This window comes from Capra hircus, chromosome 5 (genome assembly GCF_001704415.2).
Source record: "Capra hircus breed San Clemente chromosome 5, ASM170441v1, whole genome shotgun sequence".
Lineage (NCBI taxonomy): Eukaryota > Metazoa > Chordata > Mammalia > Artiodactyla > Bovidae > Capra > Capra hircus.
The window spans coordinates 14720274-14741268 of NC_030812.1; the positions used below are offsets into that span (position 1 = coordinate 14720274).

Genomic DNA, 20995 nt, shown 5'->3' on the forward strand with positions numbered 1-20995 from the left:
TATACAAGCAACTTCTGCAGCTCAATTCCAGAAAAATAAAAGACCCAATCAAAAAATGGGCCAAAGAACTAAATAGACATTTCTCCAAAGAAGACATACGGATGGCTAACAAACACATGAAAAAATGCTCAACATCACTCATTATTAGAGAAATGCAAATCAAAACCACAATAAGGTACCACTTCACACCAGTCAGAATGGCTGCGATCCAAAAATCTGCAAGCAATAAATGCTGGAGAGGGTGTGGAGAAAAGGGAACCCTCCTACACTGTTGGTGGGAATGCAAACTAGTACAGCCACTATGGAGAACAGTGTGGAGATTCCTTAAAAAATTGCAAATAGAACTACTTTATGACCCAGCAATCCCACTGGGCATACACACCGAGGAAACCAGAATTGAAAGAGACACATGTACCCCAATGTTCATCGCAGCACTGTTTATAATAGCCAGGACATGGAAACAACCTAGATGTCCATCAGCAGATGAATGGATAAGAAAGATGTGGTACATATACACAATGGAGTATTACTCAGCCGTTAAAAAGAATTCATTTGAATCAGTTCTGATGAGATGGATGAAACTGGAGCCAATTATACAGAGTGAAGTAAGCCAGAAAGAAAAACACCAATACAGTATACTAACACATATATATGGAATTTAGGAAGATGGCAATGACGATCCTGTATGCAAGAAAGGAAAAAAGACACAGATGTGTATAACGGACTTTTGGACTCAGAGGGAGAGGGAGAGGGTGGGATGATTTGGGAGAATGGCATTCTAACATGTATACTATCATGTAAGAATTGAATCGCCAGTCTATGTCTGACGCAGGATACAGCATGCTTGGGGCTGGTGCATGGGGATGACCCAGAGAGATGTTATGGGGAGGGAGGTGGGAGGGGGGTTCATGTTTGGGAACGCATGTAAGAATTAAAGATTTTTTAATTGAAAAATAAAAAAAGAAAAAAGAAAAAAAAGAAAAAAAAATCCATGTATTTTAAACTGTATAATTTAGTAACTCTTATTTTTCTTTGCTTTTATAAATTCAACACCCCCAAACAGATGAATTTTGAAAAGTAATTCAAATGTCAGAAACTAGCCAGTATTTTTTATCCTGGTACGTTTTTGCCTTCTCTGCCATAAAATACAGTGAAATATGTAAAGGAGTGATTAGTGCTGCAATTAGCCTTTGACCCTTACATATAGTTTGGCTCTGTTCCCAAGATTTCTGTTTTTAAGCTCTCGGACTAACAGTCCTCCTCTTTGTTCATACAGTCATTTTTCCTTAGTGATCAATTGCACATATATTTAAATATATTTTAAAAGAATAGAAATGTTGCCTGTCATACACAAATGGCTCTTAGAGAGTTATTGGTTTCTTGCCAATGCTGTCAACTTTCCAACAACAGATTGGATTGGTTAAGGAAGAAGCCGTAAACAGCCTATCAACAAGCATTTATACAGATGTTAATGAATTTAAAATTCTGTTTATGCCAAACTCCAATTTTATTTGTCCTTTATTTGTGAGGTATGATGCAATAATTGCTCTTAACAAACACATGCAGACCACTTATACTTTATAATGTAAATCATATTTTTTACTATTCCTAGCATAAGATACATAGAATCAGCCATTTATCAAAGTTACCAAAAATATTTCTGTCATATGAAACATTTTGCTCAGCATGCCACCAAGTCCTCCAAAAGCTTTCGGTAAAGAGATGAACTCATCTCCATGCATGAAACCAATAATATTGTATTATTATATTACTGAGAAAGGCTATTAAAAGAAAAGAAAATAGTCATGGGAAAGTTGCCATAGGTATTAAAAATATAAATCATTAGCTTCTTTATGTGTGCCCCAAATGATAAGTGAATCCTAATCTTCCTCTGTATAGGATACTATGCTATATTGAAAATTTAGGAAACTTAATAATTTGAGGCATATGAGTTTAATGAACACTTATTTTGCTTTTCATGAAGAAAAAATGTTTTCATTAATTTAAAAATGACTAATTTCTTTTGGAGAACTTTTTTAAGCTGAACTGGTTTTCTCTAGGATTGTATACTTTGTCAACATTTTATAAAGTGGCCATTTATATATATGTATATATATATATATACACACACACACACACACACATTGTTTTTAATTTGCTACCTTTGATTGTCAGTTTTATCCCAATCTAATTCCAACTTTCAGAGCTAAAGTTCCTATTATAATAATAAAGTTAATCACATTTAGACATGTGTTATTCTCCACAATACACAGGTTTGTCTGCATGCTAAAATCCTAAATTCCATTTCTTAGAGAACATTGATCAACTATGACAATCATTCCTTAATCTTACCAATATTTGCTGAACATCATCCTACTATGTATCACTTATAAAATGTATATTCTAGTACATAAAACTGACACATGACTAGAAGAGTAAATTGTGATGTAATAAATGCTTATTGTGAGGTCTCTATATTATCCATGGAGGATATCTCTAACCTAGTTTGAATAAGGAGTGAAGTGTTGGAAGATCAGGAGCTTACTCTGAAGAATGTAAATTCCAAAGTAAGACCTGAAGTAAGAACACCATTGGTGAAATATATAATCCCAAATACAATGTCTATAGGCAAATGAGATCATTTTGAGTAATTGTAATACATCTAGGTGGTTGAGGGAGGAGCCTAAAAGATGTGTCTGAAGGGATAAGGAACGTCTGTATGCCATGCAAAATGTTTTGAACATTACCCAGACACAGTAGAAAACCAAGAATTCATCCTATGAAAGTGCAAATTAAATGGGTTCTTTAGAAAGACCATTTGCAGTATGGAGATATATAAGTGGGAACAAGGTCAAAAGCAAAAGACCAGTGAGAATGTTGTTACAGTAACTGAGAAGAGATGAAGAGATGATAGTGGGCCGAATTAAAATAGTGACCATGCAAATACCAGAGATTTGACAGAATGAAAAGAATTTAGGAGGTAAAATCTGCAGTTAGAAGTGTGAGAAAGAATACTGGTTCAGTACAACACTTAGGTTTCTGAGTTTTACACTGACGATGATGGTAGAATTATAGGAACTTGGAAAAGGTGGGATAAAACTTGAGTTTAGCTTTTTACGTAGTCTGTTTAAATTATCTGTAGGATACCTAGCAGAGAGGCTTTGGATAAATACATTTCAGAAAGCGATAGAAGAACTTGAAGGAATATCCTCTGACAGGAAGCTTATAACCAAAGAATAAGATGGGGCTAGGACGTTACGCCAGAGAAGAATCCTGAGATTGGAAGAGATGCCAAAGAAGGGACCCTTGAAGGAAACTGAGGTTTAGACAGTAGGGCAGAGAAAAACAGGACAAGTGTAACTAAGCAAGAGTCAGAGGAAATAAGCCTTTTGAGGAGGAAGAAGTGCACAATGTATAATATTAGAGGAGTCAGTAAGAACTTCAAAAAGTCCCAAAGATCTAGCAGTATTAATGATCTCGGTGTGAACAGTTTCAGCGAAACGGTACAGGGAGGAAGCCATATTGCAGTGAGCCAAAGCACACACTTCAGTTAGTCAACAGAGACTCTCACTCCTGTTCAAAACGGAGCAGTGGAGATGAGAAGAAGGAGCCAGGTATCAGTGAGATAACTGGCAGGGAGACTAGACCTAATTCTGGATTAGATGTCATTATATAAGGAGTGAGCAGCCAAGGACAACTCCAGAATATCTGGTCTGAATGACTTGGGGAGTCAGGAGGAAAAGCAGACTTGCTAGGATGATGATGAAAACATGCTGTGATTCTGCAGTTCAGCTGGATCTGAGAACAGGAACAAAACAGAGGCTGGTGATATCCAGTCCTCTAAGCTGCCACCCCCGTGAGGCGATAAACACTGTGTATCTCATTATCTGGGCTTCCCTTGTAGCTCAGTTGAGAAAGAATCTGCCTCCAATGCAGGAGACCTGGGTTCGATCCTTGGGTCAGGAATATCCTCTGGAGAAGGAAATGGCAACCCGCTCCAGTATTCTTGCCTGGAGAATATCGTGGACAGAGGAGCCTGGCAGGCTACAGTCCATGGGGTCACAAGACTCGAACACGACTGAGCAACTAAACCACCACTATACCATCTAGTTATCCAGCTGGCTGTCATCAAAGGCCAGCAGAACATTAGGCATGGAATGAGGTGGTGAGGGTAGGGTGCTCCTAAACTCTATAGACTGACAAGCATCGGCATCTGAGGGAGTATATGTAGAGGAGCCAGAAAGGAAGCACCTGAAGTCTGATGTCCCACAGTCTCACAGAGAAGAGAGTTTTAGGACAAAGAAAATGTTCTGTGTAATTGAATTCAGCAGAGAGGCCAATGAAGATAAGCAATAAGTGTGCTTGGTCGATAAGATGGTTCAAGGTCCTCATTGTGAGGATAATTCCAGTTGGACAAAATCGGATTGCGGGAAATTAGGGAGGGATTGAGAAGGGAAGGCCATGTAGACTGAGAGAGTTAGGGTTCTCTCCATGGGATTTGCTAACCAATGTATTTTAGTGTGAAAGGCAAAACATTAGAAGAGTGTAGAATTCGTCCCTGAAATCTTAGGTATCATATTTTTCAAATTGGGAGATACAACCTATAAATTATGAGAGGAAAAAGGTTTACAGTTTGGAAAGTATTTAGCAAGTAGATAAATTTGTATCCCTAGAGAAAAATTTGCCCCTTTTGAAAATAGAGTAGAAATTAAAATCAAACAATGGGCAGGAGAAAATATTTGCACCAGTGGCAACAGATAAAGGATTTTGAATGGTCAGTTGAAAGCAAAAATGGAAATGCTAGAATCCAGCAAATAGTTGGGAAGAACAAGAAAGACACTTTATACTTTATTTATTATTGATAAGAAATCATATGGAATGACTTTAAATTTTGCTAGCAGTAGAAATATATAAATTAAGACTGTATTAGACAATATTTTTCTCAAAGTATCAACAGCTTTAAAATACTTATTATCCCAATGCTGACTAGGGACTTAGTGAAATGATTAGCCTCATATAACTTGTGATAAATTGGTAAAGGTTTTGTAAACTATTTGATGATATAGATTATACCATGTTTCTCAAAATATTCATAAATTCAGACGTGTTATCTTTAATTGCACCTTAAAAATGGATTAAATAGAATAATTAAAAACCTTCATGTAACAAGTTGGTATCATAGGTATCATACCTTAAAAGCATTTACAGGTTTAGATTTCCATTACATAGAATTCATTGGTTATAGTACTAATAGAAAAAATGCTATAAAACAAATCTATGAAAAAAAGAACTGCAAAGAAATGCCTTAAAAGTAATATTCAGTGGTTATCTTTGAATAGTGGGCTTTTTGTAGATTTTCTTTTCTTTGACTTTTTACTTTTCAGTATTTTTAAGGTTAGCTGTTGTGAAAATGTGTTATTTATATAGTAAAAGAGTTTAACAGTTTATTTAAATAAAATTTATAGAATGTGTGTCCTGAAGTAAAAACAGCATATATAGACTGTAGTAACTAGGGGAGAGCATGGATCAAAAAGAGAACTTTTGTCTTAGGATGATGGTACAAGAAATTAACAAAGACCTAGAAAAATAGAAAGAACAGTAGGTAGGTAGTAGATTGCATTTTTCAGGCAGAAAGGTGTTTCTTCTAAAATCAAAAGGATTTTTGGGGAAGTCTAACTAGAAAAATTCCAGAAAAACATCTACTTCTGCTTTACTGACTATGCCATCATAGTCATAGTTTGTTGTGGATCACAACAAACTGTGGAAAATTCTTAAAGAGATGGAATACCAGACCACCTGACCTGCCTCCTGAGAAACCTGTATGCAGGACAAGAAGCAACAGTTAGAACCGGATGTGGAACAACAGACTAGTTCCAAATCAGGAAAGGAATACATCAAGGCTGTATATTGTCACCCTGCTTATTTAACTTATGTGCAAAGTACATCATGAGAAATGCTGGGCTGGATGAAGCACAAGCTGGAATCAAGATTGCCTGGAGAAATATCAATAACCTGAGATATGCAGATGACACCACCCTTATGACAGAAAGTGAAGAAGAACTAAAGAGCCTCTTGATGAAAGTGAAAGAGGAGAGTGAAAAAGTTGGCTTAAAACTCAATGTTCAGAAAACTAAGATCATGGCATCGGGCCCCATCACTTCGTGGGAAATAGATGGGGAAACAGTAGAAACATGACACTTTATTTTGGGGGGGCTCAAAAATCACTGCAGATGGTGGCTGCAGCCATGAAATTAAAAGACACTTGCTTCTTGGAAGAAAAGCTATGACCAACCTAGACAGCATATTAAAAAGCAGAGACATTACTTTGCCATCAAAGGTCCATCCAGTCAAAGCTATGGTTTTTCCAGTAGTCATGTGTGGATGTGAGAGTTGAACTATAAAGGAAGCTGAGCGCCAAAGAATTGATGCTTTTGAATGGTGGGGTTGGAGAAGATTCTTGAGAGTCCCTTGGACTGCAAGGAGATCCAACCAGTTCATCCTAGAGGGAATAAGTCCTAAATACTCATTGAAAGGGACTGATGCTGAAGCTGAAACTCCAGTACTCCAACTCAAACTGACTCATTTGAAAAGACCCTGATGCTGGGAAAAATTGAAGGCGGGAGGAGAAGAGGATGACAGAGGATGAGAGGGTTGGATGGCATCACTGACTTCGTGGACATGAGTTTGAGCAAGCTCCGGGAGTTGGTGATGAACAGGAAAGCCTGGCGTGCTGCAGTCCATGGGGTCATAAAGAGTCAGACACTACTGAGCAACTGAACTGAACTAGAAAATGATAAAGGTCTGTAAGTAAACCTGGCACCATTATTCTTCCTAAACAAAATGCTAAAAGCAAGCTTCAAGAAGTAAATCCTACTTTCTCCTCAGTGACAGGGGTAATCCTGAAATGATGTAGCAAAAGTCACTTGCCAGAATCATTTCCTGCAGCATTTGAATGGCAGTATGCTTGGATCTATCCAGCCAATGTCACCACTATGCTAGTTCTCTTTTTACACTGAATTCATGCCAATCTACCAATCCATGCCTTCAGGTTAAAAGAATTAATATGAGTTGGACTCTTACAGTGCAATCTCCAATCTTTACTCGAGGATGATTATTGAGAAAATGGACTGAGTCTGATGTAAAACCACTTAGGGTTTATGGAGTGTTATTGTAGAATTGAGGAAAACTTTTCAGAATGAGCACTTTAAAAGGGGGCTATTGCAAGTGTATGTCTCTGTTTTCAGAAGCAGAAAGATGCATTATTTTTAGCTAAAAGTACACTTGCTACATATCAAGAGTAAGTAAAGTTCCGATTGTGAGTTGAGTTGATTATCAGGGTCACTGATTCCTCTCTGTCATTCCTTTCTGTCATTGCACCCATAGGTTCACCATCTGGTCTGATCAACCAAGAAAGGCAGATAAAACCCTGGGACTCTGCTGGAAAAGAAACTTAGTGCTTCATGCAGTAACCAGGGTGACAAGCCCAAATCTTCCCTTTGTTTGAGTCTCTTTTTTAGTTTCTGTATAAAGAAGGCCGTTTATTAAAATGGTGTCTGCTCATGAATTCAGTGGTCAGCCCTTAAATGCAGAGTAATTGCTCCTTCAGTTCAGCAACTATGGAGAAAGTGAAAATGAAAGTCACTCAGTCGTGTCAGACTCTTTGCAATCCCATGGATTGTACAGTCCATGGAGTTCTCTAGGCCAGAATACTGGAGTGGGTAGCCTTTCCAGGGATTGAACCCAGGTCTCCCGCGTTGCAGATGGATTCTTTACCAGCTGAGCCACAAGGGAAGCCCAAGAATACTGGAGTGGGTAGCCTATCCCTTCTCCAGCGAATCTTCCCAACCAAGGAATTGAACCAGGGCGTCCTGCCTTGCAGGCGGATACTTTACCTACTGAGCTGTCAGGGAAGCTCTGCAACTATGGAGGGATTGGCTTAAATTCAGGAAGCCCAGGTGGTGCTAGTGGTAAAGAATCTGCCAACAGATACACGGGTTTGATCCCTGGGTGGGGAAGATCCCCTGGAGAAGGAAATGGCAATCCACTCCAGTATGCTCGCCTGGGTTAGGCCATGGACAAAGGAGCCTGGCTACAGTGTATAAGGTCACAAAGAATTGGACACAACTGAAGGAACTCAGCACGCACGGAGGAAACAAGGGATATGACCATTTTAGAAATGTAAGATGTCATGAGAAGTTAACAGGAAGTTAAGTAATGTAATTTAGAGAAATAAACATCTTGACTTGTAGCTTTTCTGAGAACTGGACCTTGTATCTCTTTGGACTGAAAACTAGTCATTTCACTAGTACCACAGCAAATTTTAAGGAAAAAAAGTCATGATGAATGTATTGCCTTAACATAGTCAAAACAATAGATGCTGAGGGTGTATACATGTGTGAATGTGTCTCTGCCCATGCACCTAGCATTCAAAATAAGCTTCACAGCATGTCTCATTTGTCCTCCAAACAACCTGCAAATAAAAGATTACTTTCTATGTTTGAAGATCTATAGTGAAAGAATTGTTCATCCACTAAGACGTGCCTGACTCTTTGCAACTCCATGGACTGCTGCACACCAGGCTTCCCTGCCCATGGCTATCTCTCAGAGTTTAGTCAGACTCATGTTCGTTGAGTCAGTGTGCCATCCAAACATCTCATCCTCTCTCATCCCCTTGCCCTCCTGCCCTCAATCTTTCCCAGGATCAAGAGTCTTTTCCAATGAGTCGACTCTTCGTATCAGGTGGCCAAAGTATTGGAGCTTCACCATCAGTCCTTCCAATGAATATTCAGGGTTGATTTCCTTTAGAATTGATTAGCTTGATCTCCTTGCTGTCAAGGGACTCTTAAGAGTCTTCTCCAGCACCACAATTTGAAAGCATCAGTTTTTTGGTGCTCAGCCTTCTTTATGGTCCAGTGTTCACATCCATACGAGACTACTGGAAAAACCATAGTTTTAAATACAGACCTTTGTCAGCAAAGTAATGTCTCTGCTTTTTAATATGCTGTCTAGGTTTGTCATAGCTCCTTTCAAGGAGTCAGCGTCCTTTAATTTTATGGCTGCAGAGACCATCTGCAATGCTTTTGGAGCCCAAGAAAATAAAATCTGTCACTGTTTCCACTTTTCCTTATCTATTTGCCATGAAGTGATGGGACTGGATGCCATGATCTTAGTTTTCTGAATGTTGAGTTTTAAGCTAGGTGAAGCCAGTTGGAAGAATAGTTCAAATTAATAAACTGACGTTTTAAATACCAGATTTTTAATTGTAGATTTCTTGTAAGTTTACTTACCATGAGTTAGTTTCGTAGGTACCCCCTCTCTGGTGTACTGCCAGTGAACCCTACAAAGCTAACATGTCCCTAAGCATGGTGATGGCACCAACAAAGAAGCCATCTAAACAATCAAGTCCACGGAGAAGTGCTCTAGAACAACAGGTCTTCACTGTAACTCAAGTGTGAGGCATTGATGTGTCAGCAATGTCTGCAGATCTTTTTTTTTTTTTTTTTGAATAATATAAATACATATACTATATTTAAGTGTAGCTATAAGGGTTGGATTTTTCTTTTTCTTTTTTTTAAACTATTTTATTTTCCTTTATATTTGTTACCTTGTATTCTCACGTGGCGTAATTTCTCCTTTTGCATAGTTTCCATACTCATCTTCATTGTTAGCCTTTCCCCCTCTCCATCTTTGAAATCATTGGTATGGCATTAGCACAGGTTTCCTAAACCTAATATAAATGATTTTCCTAACTTACATATTGTGCTAGCTTATATAAACCAAGTTTTGTTTTATACAAAATTACAAATCTGTTTTGAATATCCTCAATATAAATTATAAATTCTTCATATGGATAAGATTGTATGAGAACAATTAGATGTTAAATTCTGTCTACCAAAAATAATTAGTTCTATTTTCTAACTAAAACACTAAAAAACAAGCCCTATAGGAGGTTGGTTTCATTAAAACAACTCTGCTTTTCAAAATAGGTGGGTTTGAAACTCAAACAGGAAAACTACTTAATCTATAAGTGACTGATGGTATTTTTCTTACAGATGATTTAGCTCCCATGACCTGTCTTGTTTTTCTCTTTCTTGTGATAAAATTGTTAGCATAGACTAAGCTGCTTGGCCAAAACTTGATTTCTTTAAAAAACAAATAATATTTTCATATTTTTCCCTAGATAATGAAGAAGAATTTATGTGTAAGGATACCACTGCAAGTGAAAAATTAGAAAGGAATAAAGAATATACATACCAATGGCTTCATACACAGGTTGGGGTTCTTGAAACGACTGGCTCCAGAAATATGAAATGGTGAGGTCATCTCCCTTAAATCAGATTTTTGTATTGCAAACACATATTGAAAAGTGAAACCTAGGTTAATTATGCTAGAACAAACATGACTTTATATAGCCGAAGGCCAATATACGACATTACCAGACTATAAATGGTCTCTTATATAGGATAGATTTGATCACTATGTTTTTCACTGTAAAATATAGTAAAAGAACTTGGTTTCTGTAATGCTTAAAAATCAGCACAAATGATTGATGGTGATGATGAACCACACAAATGATTCTACTTTATAAAGTAAAATGCATGGTATCTATTAACTGTTTATAAATATCATCAGTATTGGTGTTTGTAGTATTTTATTTTTTGTTATTTTTATTATCATGTATGTTTGGCAGTTAAAATTAAACTCAATCCCGATCCTGCCACTTTACCAGTCATGTAACTGATTTTCAGTTATGTCTCAATATTTTAGTTCCCCCCTCTTTATAGTGAGGTGATATCTCTCTTTCTCACAAGATAGAGGTGAGTTCTCAAATTGATGTTATCAAATGTTGATGTCCCTTAGCAGCAAAGAAAGGTGCCTTGAACCTAATAAGTAATCAATTAATTTTTGTTATATTAATGTATGTATTAGCTTTCTAGGGCTACCATAAAAAAATAATAGATTGCATGGCTTAGAGCACAGAGATCTATTTTCTCACAGTGTTGGCAGCTGAAAGCCCAAGATCAAGGAGTCAGCAAGTTTGGTTTCTTTGGAGGTCTGTCTCCTCGGCTTGCAGATGGCTCCTTCTCACTGGCTGCTCACATGACCATCCTTCCACCTCTGCTCAGTTCAGTTCAGTTCAGTCGCTCAGTCGTGTTCTAATCTCCTCTTTGAACAAGGGCACCAGTTATATTGGATTAGGGCCCACCTCTTTGAACTTGTCTTACCTTAATTGTCCCTTTCAAGGCCTTGTCTTCATATAGTAATTTTCTGAGGTATTAAAGATTAGGATTTGAATGTATAAATTTTGAGAAAACAAGATTTGAACATATAAATTTTGAGGGAACAAGATTCAGTCCAAACAATATATAACATAAAACATTGATGTACGTAACTACTAAACCATAAAAGCTTGGAGATAATATTTTTGAAATTTTTTTTGTTTAATTAAGGTATAGTTGATTTACAATGTCATGTTAGCTTCAGCTGTAGAACACATATATATTCTTTTTCACATTCTTTTCACTTATGTGCTCAGTCGCCTCAGTCATATCTGACTCTTTGTAACTCCATGGACTGTAGCGCGCCAGGCTCCTCTGTCCATGGGATTCTCCAAGCAAGAATACTGGAGTGGGTTGCCATGCCCTCACCCAGGGCATCTTCCCAACCCAGGGATCAAACCCAGGTCTCTTGGGTCTTGTGCACTGAAGGCAGATTCTTTACCTACTGAACCACCTGGGAAACCCTTTGCCTTTATAGGTTATTACAGAATACTGAGTATTTAGTTTCCCGTATTATACAGTTGTCATAAATTTTTACGACTTTCACTGTAGCTACGTACATCCACAAAACAATTTTTAAAAGTGCTACTTAAGCATTTTCAAATATATAAACCAATATGAATCTAAATATAGATGACACTTTGGAAACATTTCCAGGGGTTGTGGGTATTAACTATTTAAATGAGTAACAAAGAATACAGTTACGAGGTCTAACACTTAATATAGCAGAATGTTATAATGTATAAAAATTAAACCTTTTTTATAATATATACAAATGAAAAAGCCTTCATATGTAGTCAATTCTATCCATATAATATCTTTAATAATATGGAAAAAAGTGAAATTAAAACATTTCAAAACCTGGGTTATTATATCCTATTTCATTGAGAGCAAAGAAAATAGGAATAAAGCAATCAACATTTGAGGCTTTTTTTATTTTGCTGAGTGTTCCTATTGATGCAAGTACAGTTTATTTTATGCTGGTATTAATTGATTTAGCATAATTCATAGCAAGATATTTTCAGGACTATAACCAAATGTTGCATAACTCACAGCTTACCATCTATATTAACCAGATGAAAGAGGTCTTCTTTAGCGATTTAAAAGCATCTGTACAAATAATGTGAAAAATACGAACAAAACATTTCAGGATGTATTTTTAAGATACTTAAACATTTAACAACCTCAGTTACTCCTTAATTAGTTGTATTTAAACATATAATGCAACAGGCAATTATTAATAGATTTCTCCTTTGAAAATATAATATATAAAGGAATATATAAGTAATAATATTTTAAGAAATTTTTTTTCTAAAACAGAAGTCCTTTAAAAGCCAAATATCAATGCTCTCGCCTTAAACAGAATAGCAACTGAAACAACTGACAAACAACTAATCTCAAAAATATACAAGCAACTTATGCAGCTCAATTCCAGAAAAATAAACGACCCAATCAAAAAATGGGCCAAAGAACTAAGTAGACATTTCTCCAAAGAAGACATACGGATGGCTAACAAACACATGAAACGATGCTCAACATCACTCATTATTAGAGAAATGCAAATCAAAACCACAATGAGGTACCACTTCACACCAGTCAGAATGGCTGCGATCCAAAAATCTGCAAGCAATAAATGCTGGAGAGGGTGTGGAGAAAAGGGAACCCTCCTACACTGTTGGTGGGAATGCAAACTAGTACAGCCACTGTGGAGAACAGTGTGGAGATTCCTTAAAAAATTGCAAATAGAACTACCTTATGACCCAGCAATCCCACTTCTGGGCATACACACCAAGGAAACCAGAATTGAAAGAGACACATGTATCCCAATGTTCATCGCAGCACTGTTTACAATAGCCAGGACATGGAAACAACCTAGATGTCCATCAGCAGATGAATGGATAAGAAAGATGTGGTACATATACACAATGGAGTATTACTCAGCCGTTAAAAAGAATTCATTTGAATCAGTTCTGATGAGATGGGTGAAACTGGAGCCAATTATACAGAGTGAAGTAAGCCAGAAAGAAAAACACCAATACAGTATACTAACACATATATATGGAATTTAGGAAGATGGCAATGACGACCCTGTATGCAAGACAGGAAAAAAGACACAGATGTGTATACCAGACTTTTGGACTCAGAGGGAGAGGGAGAGGGTGGGATGATTTGGGAGAATGGGAATTCTAACATGTATACTGTCATGTAAGAATTGAATCGCCAGTCCATGTCTGACATAGGGTGCAGCTTGCTTGGGGCTGGTGCATGGGGATGACCCAGAGAGATGTTGTGGGGAGGGAGGTGGGAGGGGGGTTCATGTTTGGGAACGCATGTAAGAATTAAAGATTTTAAAATTTAAAAAAAATTAAAAATTAAAATTAAAAATAAAAATAAAAATAAAAATACATCTAATAAATAAAAAAAAAAGAAGTTAATTGTGAGCATTAGTATAATGCATTAAACATACCAGAGCTATTTTAAAAATAAGAAGTTTTGCCTTTCTTATAAGTAAGATATATAAGTAGATGAGGTACAATATTTATCCTTTCTATAATTTACTAGCTAAGGTTATTGGTACTTTCAGATATTTTTTATCTGTGTATGTGTTTGGCAAATTTAAAATTTACGTCAAATTGAAATTTAAAGTAACTATGAAAAGATATAAATTACATTCACCTAACATAAGAAAACAATTATTTCCATTTTGTATATTATTGATTTTTCCAAAACTTTTCATTGGGCATGTTTTTCATAGTCTTCCTCTACATTAATATAATAATATGATTTCTCTTTTTGTCATTATGCAGCAATCACTTCTTGCCTGAGTTAGATCCAGACGTACTTAACGGTGGAAGAGTTCAGCTTGTGGTAAGAAATGTGTTTAAAGTTCAGAAAAAGTGTTGTGGACAACAGTACTCAACCAATGGCACTTTAAGATGTGTCAATAAGTGGTATAAATTATGAAAATACCACAACTGTGTCTTTTGGGGATAATCTCAAAATATTAAATATTAAAATAGTACTGTGCTTTCTTGGCTTATAATATGACTTTAAAATATGATGTCATCTTAAAATACTTAGTTTATCTGGTATATTTTAAAATAACAAGATGCTACTATATTTTAAAAGATACTCTGGGCAAGAAATTATAAAACAATATTATTGTCTAGACTATTTTAAAAGGAGGATACTTGAGGGAAACAGCAAAGCACCCTCTGACTCAAAAAATCAAACCAGGTAAAAATTAAAAAGTGGTTGTGTATTCAAACATTGTAAGTAATAAAGTGTAAATGGTTGGAGTGTTAGGAGCAACCAAGTTCTAGCACAGTGATCAGAATGTATACTCTGGACAATATAACTCATGTGCATTTCAAAAGTCAGCTGCAAGATATGCTATCAGAAGGGAGCCGATGTTAGCAGGAGAATGGCCAATATGGAGTCTGGAGAAACAGAGTCCCCAAACAAGAAATGTTAGTGTTTCCAGAAATTTCCAGAAAAGAGGGTACCCTGACCAATGACAGAAGTGCATGACCTCCTTGGCATGTGAAAATGAAGGGCATCAAATAACCCTAACTTTATGACACCTTCCATTTATATCAACCAATGAATATTCCTTGCTCAAACTCTACATTCACCGAGAAAACTGATTATAAGTTAACTTACCATGTAGAATTTAGTATTAAAAAATAAGGTATTCTCTAATGGGAAATAATATTATCATATCCAGAGCTGTTATATTCATTATTCTCATGAATTACTCATTCAAGGAGTTTTCCTGAAAGAGGGGGAAAATTAGGACAATAGTTAAAATTAATGTGCTTATGGAAATATTTATAGAAGGATGCACATATTTGAAATAATCAATAAACAAATATTTTCTTGCATTTTAATAGAAATCCTTCTGGCAGAATGACATGAAGATTGCCCTAGAAAAAGTGGTACCTCAGGCTATTAACACCCTACATATTATTGACTAACACTCTCACACAGATTTTTGAGTAGCCACTTTGGAGCAAAAATCAGGAATATAAAGTGCCAAGGAATGCCGCAATAAAGAAAGGGATATTACATTTAATTATTATACTTCTAAAATGAATGAAAACAGATTGGATAGATTACTAATCAAAGTGGTTCTATGAGATTAACCCTTTGACATTAATCTCCTTCCTCCATATCCCATTATATCACACTACCCACGAATGTATGACAAATACATAACAATGGTAAATACTTTTTAAAAAATATATTGAAGAAGAACAGCGGAACACGAAACAAGTAGTAGTCGTAGAACAGACTTTTTTTTTTTTTTTTTTTTTTTGAGTCAAGACAGGGGAATGGATCAAGGATTTACACCAAAAGGATACTGGGTAATTGAAGGCCAAGTTGGGTGGAAATCTCTTAGGGTGTTGGGGAATGAAAACACCCTACCTGTAGGAAACTTGTGCAGAAAATTGTACAACTGGGACCAGGCCATAACTAAGGAAAATCTTGAAATGTTAAAAAACTGCAACAGCTGCTACTATAAGATCCTCAAAGACAAAAATACCACCCATAATAAAAGGACAGAAAATAATTGAACAAAAAATGATCAAATTTTAATTAGAGAGAGATGGATATGCAAATACGGCCATTATAAATTCTGAACATAAAAAATAATATCTTTGAAAAGAACCTTGGATTAGACAGAATAAAAAAATTAGTGAAAGTTTATCTACAAAGGAACAATAGATTGACAGTTGACATCATATCAGAACAAGGCATACCAAAAGACAGTGGAGTTATTTCTTAATATAGGGATAAATATAAATATCATCTAGGACACTTTGTCACTGAGCTTCAAAAGTGAGGACAGAATTAGACATAATCAAACATTCAAATGCTGCGTTTTGAGGAAGCTAATAAATAATATCTCTTTTCTAAACAAGAATAAAGTTATTGTATGAAAGACAAGAATGAGAAAAATGCAAACAAGATATTATTTTACTTAATTCCAAATATGTATCAGAAGGCATGTCATAGATCTAGACAATTGCATTGCTTATTAAACTTATCCTCCCAAAATGCTAGCATTTTCCTGCAGGAGACACTCATGGTTCAGTTTCTCCAGAAAATATACTCTGAGATTCTGATATTTGAATGTAGGATGTTTTCTGGGGAAGGCTCTCGGGAACAACTCCTTTGAGGGAAGGAAAACACAGGATTAAACAGAAGGAGAAGGTGTACTGCAGTGGAGTTAAATCACAAATGTTAACATCAACATGTGCAACCTCCTTACAATTATAACCTATCAAACACTGCTTATAAAACATCAAAGTCATATACCATATGCATGAATTGTTGTTTTTTAGTCAGTAAGTTGTGTCCAACTCTTTGCGATTCCATGGACTGTAGTCCACCAGGCTTCTCTGTCCATGGAATTCTCCAGGCAAGATACTGGAGTGGGTTGCCACTTTCTACCCCAGGGCATCTTCCCAACCCAGAGATTGAACCCGCATAACCCCCATATCCCGCACTGACAGGCAGATTCTTTACCACTGAGCCACAGAGAAGTCCCTACCAAGAAGGGTACAGCCACTGTAAAAAAAAAAAAAAAAAAAAAAAGTGTCAGTTTCTCATAAAGTTAAATATATACTTATTTGACTCAGCAGTTTTGCTCCTGAGCACTTTTTCTGGAAAGATGAACTTATGTTCAATCAAAATCTTATACATAAATGTTCATTGCAGTTTTATTTGTGATAGCTGAAAAGATTGGAAATGACCCAAATCTCATTCACTGGGTGAATGGTAAACACATTGTGGTACATGCATACAATAGATACACAAAAAGGATCAAAAAGCAACAAACAAGAATAAACTCATGGTATACACAAAGATCTTCATGGATCTCAAGAGCATTTTGCTACGTGAAAGAAGACAATTTCAAAATGTTCTTTATGATTTCATTTACATAACATTTTCAAAACTACATAATTATAGTGATGGGAATTTATTAGTGGTTGCCAGTTATTAGATTAGGGGGAAGGTATTACTATAAAGGGAAAACAAAGAGGTTGTTTGGAGAGATGGAATAATTGTCTATTCTGATTGTGGTGGTAGTTACATGAATTTATACATGTGATAAAATGTCATAGAAGCATAAACAAACCAAAAAGATATAGTGCATGTGAAAACTGGTGAATAAGGTCTGTGGTTCAGTAATAGTGTGGCACCAATGTCAATTTCATGTTTTTATTAATTGAACTTGAATTATACAAGATATCATTTGGACAAGCTGTGTGGAGGATAAACAAGTAACTCTTACTACCAATTTTGAAGCTTCTATGAGACATACAAATCGAAAGGAAAATTTTTTGAAAATGATTGAACTTCACGTTTAAGTTATGTGCATTTTATTACATATAAATTAAAGCTCTATAAAACATTTAAAGTGCCTTCCATGCCCACATATGTTACATAAAAAGGCCTCTGTCTTATCATATAAGAGAAGGGGTTTTCACAATGATGACAATGTATTATGAATGGAGGGGTATGCATACCTCAGCTTTCTGTGATCAAAGAGAAAAATATTTTTAAAACACGGGTATTACGTCTAGAAATAATACAGACAATGATGTGGTATGTTCATAGTGTCTACAGTAATTTTGCAATAATTTTCATATTATTCAAACAGTTAAATGAACTAGATCTATATTTCACAGATGTAATGTACAGTGAAAGAAGCAAAATACAAAAAGAAGTTAAATTAATTTTGAAATAATTTTCTAAAAACTTTTGAATATGTTTATTCAAATTATATGTAGAAAAACTGAAAAGCTTACAAGTGAGTTTCACTTTATAATATTTTATTTCTCTTTATTAAAACTATCTGCATAATAAGTAAATAGGTGTTTATTTTATGCGTGGTTTGTCTTCTGAAAATACAAAATTTTAAAATAAATATTTAATAAAATCTTGTTTGTGAAAAATCAGAAGAAAGAACTGACTGTTCTTTATTAAATGGAAGAGATTCTCTATTTTAAATTAAGTAGCTTGGTTTGGAGGTGAAACAGGATCCACTTGCTTAGAAGGCATGTTCCAGAGTTCATACCAGTCATTTCATTGTGAAAATATGGGAAAAAAGAATATTACACTACAGACATGACCTGATCAGAAGACAAAGACTAACAAGAGTTTTGCAAAATCACTATTTAAATATTTGCTATTGCATTGCACATAAGAAAATTCTGATCTGACACAAACTGTTTATCATGTTATAACTGTGAAGAATGTTTAATATTACAATGTTTGGGGATTAAACATACAGTTTTGTAGAACAAGTATTAAAAGCAAGGTCAATTTTATTCTATTTTGCATGTATAGTATATCCATTTTGCATGACATAGAAGAAAAGATATATTTTCTTTATGATTTCTCTACTCCTTAACAGTAAGAGAAAGGATGATGTTCAATTTGAAACCAGTGTTTTCACAGATAGAATTTGAATATCAATGCATATGTGGTTGAGTCAAATATGCTGCTAGTCATGTAACTAGCCTCTATGAAATTTCTACGTTTGCATTTAATTGCACCATTGTGGCACCATTGTTAAAGTGTGTGTTTTTGTTAAATTTCACTTCTAAATTTGATTCTGTTATAATTTGGCTTAGTTAATAACCGATACTGTTTCTGTTTTGGAATAAACAATCTTCTGGATGTTAATGGCTTAGATGATAACAAGATTTTTGGAAGACATGTTCACAAATATTTTCTTGACATGTAGGTATGTATCATCTTGTCTGGAGGAGGGTGAGATTTCTGCTTTTTAAATAGGTGTAGTAAAATTATGTCATTAAATTGAAGCAAATAAAACCTGATTTTAAAATCCCGAGGCTTATAGCTAAAGCCTCTTTAGTCAACAGGAGGGTCTCTTATGTGGTTAGCATGTCTTTCCTTATTTTGTAACTGATGTCACCAAAATCTTGGTATTGCTTTGATCAGTCATTTAGTTCAGTTCAGTCGCTCAGTCGTGTCCGACTTTTTGCAACCCCATGAATTGCAGCACGCCACGCCTCCCTGTCCATCACCATCTCCCGGAGTTCACTCAGACTCACATCCATCGAGTCGGTGATGCCATCCAGCCATCTCATCCTCTGTCGTCTTCTTCTCCTCCTGCCCCCAGTCGCTCCCAGCATCAGAGTCTTTTCCAATGAGTCAACTCTTCGCATGAGGTGGCCAAAGTACTGGAGTTTCAGCTTTAGTATCATTCCTTCCAAAAGAAATCTCAGGACTGATCTCCTTTTGGATGGACTGGTTGGATCTCCTTGCAGTCCAAGGGACTCTCAAGAGTCTTCTGCAACACCACAGTTCAAAAGCATCAATTCTTCGGTGCTCAGCTTTCTTCACAGTCCAACTCTCACATCCATACATGACCGCTGGAAAAACCATAGCCTTGACTAGCCGGACCTTTGTTGGCAAAGTAATGTCTCTGCTTTTGAATATGCTATCTAGGTTGGTCATAACTTTCCTTCCAAGGAGTAAGAGTCTTTTAATTTCATGGCTTCAGTCACCATCTGCAGTGATTTTGGAGCCCCAAACAAATAAAGTCTGACACTGTTTCCACTGTTTCCCTATCTATTTCCCATGAAGTGATGGGACCAGATGCCATGATCTTAGTTTTCTGAATGTTGAGCTTTAAGCCAACTTTTTCACTCCCCCTTATTCCTGATTGGTTTTTGCGATGTCTCAGTATTGATGGAGCCATTTAATGGGACCCTTAAGTACATACACTTGTGCACTAATGAAATAAAATCCAGAAAGAATGTATAACATTTTTCATCCTAAAAATCACAAGTGTAAATTGTGAGCCAGTCATCATTTCACTTGAAACAGTTCTCTACGGAGGCTTTTTGAAGAAACAATGGTATCAGTTAGCCAGGTACAATTTAAAAACCAATACAATATTGTAAAGTAAAATAATAATAAATAAAAATAATAAAAAGTAAAAAGTGACTAACGCCCCAGAGTGGCTTCTCCTCTGAGCTCACCAATAGCAGACTTGCTTATTCAACAATGAGAGAAGGTGGGAGGGGGGATGCAGACATCTGAATTTGAAGGAAGATGATCTTTGCGTTCTGGTTTCATGAGTTTTTGTAGCGCATCATATAGGAATAGCTTTGTAACCACAGTGATGGTTTTATGGTTTTATTTTACTCTAAATTTTTCACACATCAAATATTAAGGACAATGCTTTCTCACAGGATTTCAAGCATCCTGTGGTTTGGATGAAGTTCCAGCTACTTTGAGGCTGCTTTGCTTTCTATCATGGCATTTTCTCCCATTTAGGGGCCAAATCCCGATAAATCCTTACTTAATGATATTAGATATTATATAAAACAATATTTATAGCCAAGAGGTGAGTCTTTCAACTCTTCAGTTCAATCCAAAATAGTAATAAAAATTCAGAGAGGAATTTTAGATGAAATAAATTACCTAATACATATGTCCTTAAAATATCTTGAAATTTCTATATGTCTACCCTTACTCCCAAATTAGACAACATATAGTATTTTACATTAATAATGACTGTAGTGAGAAAGTAGAGATCTTTCATGGCTTTGTATTATACAAATATGGGATGAAAGGCATTTCAGGGAATTTTATAAGTGGTAAAACATGAAAATTGCAGAAAATAATCCGATGTGACGTTTATAACATTCAATTAAGAATTAAATAATATC

The 20995-nt window shown here is 35.8% G+C and overlaps 1 protein-coding gene across 1 annotated transcript in view; it reads left to right on the forward strand.

Annotated features, from left to right (window-relative positions):
- The window catches only part of LRRIQ1 (leucine rich repeats and IQ motif containing 1), a 211204-nt gene that overhangs the window by 189713 nt on the left and 496 nt on the right, over positions 1 to 20995 (forward strand). Inside the window, exons 24-25 of the mRNA XM_005679778.2 lie at positions 10181 to 10313; positions 14087 to 14147. Coding sequence (XP_005679835.2) covers positions 10181 to 10313; positions 14087 to 14147 — 194 coding nt within the window. The remainder of the gene's footprint in view (positions 1 to 10180; positions 10314 to 14086; positions 14148 to 20995) is intronic.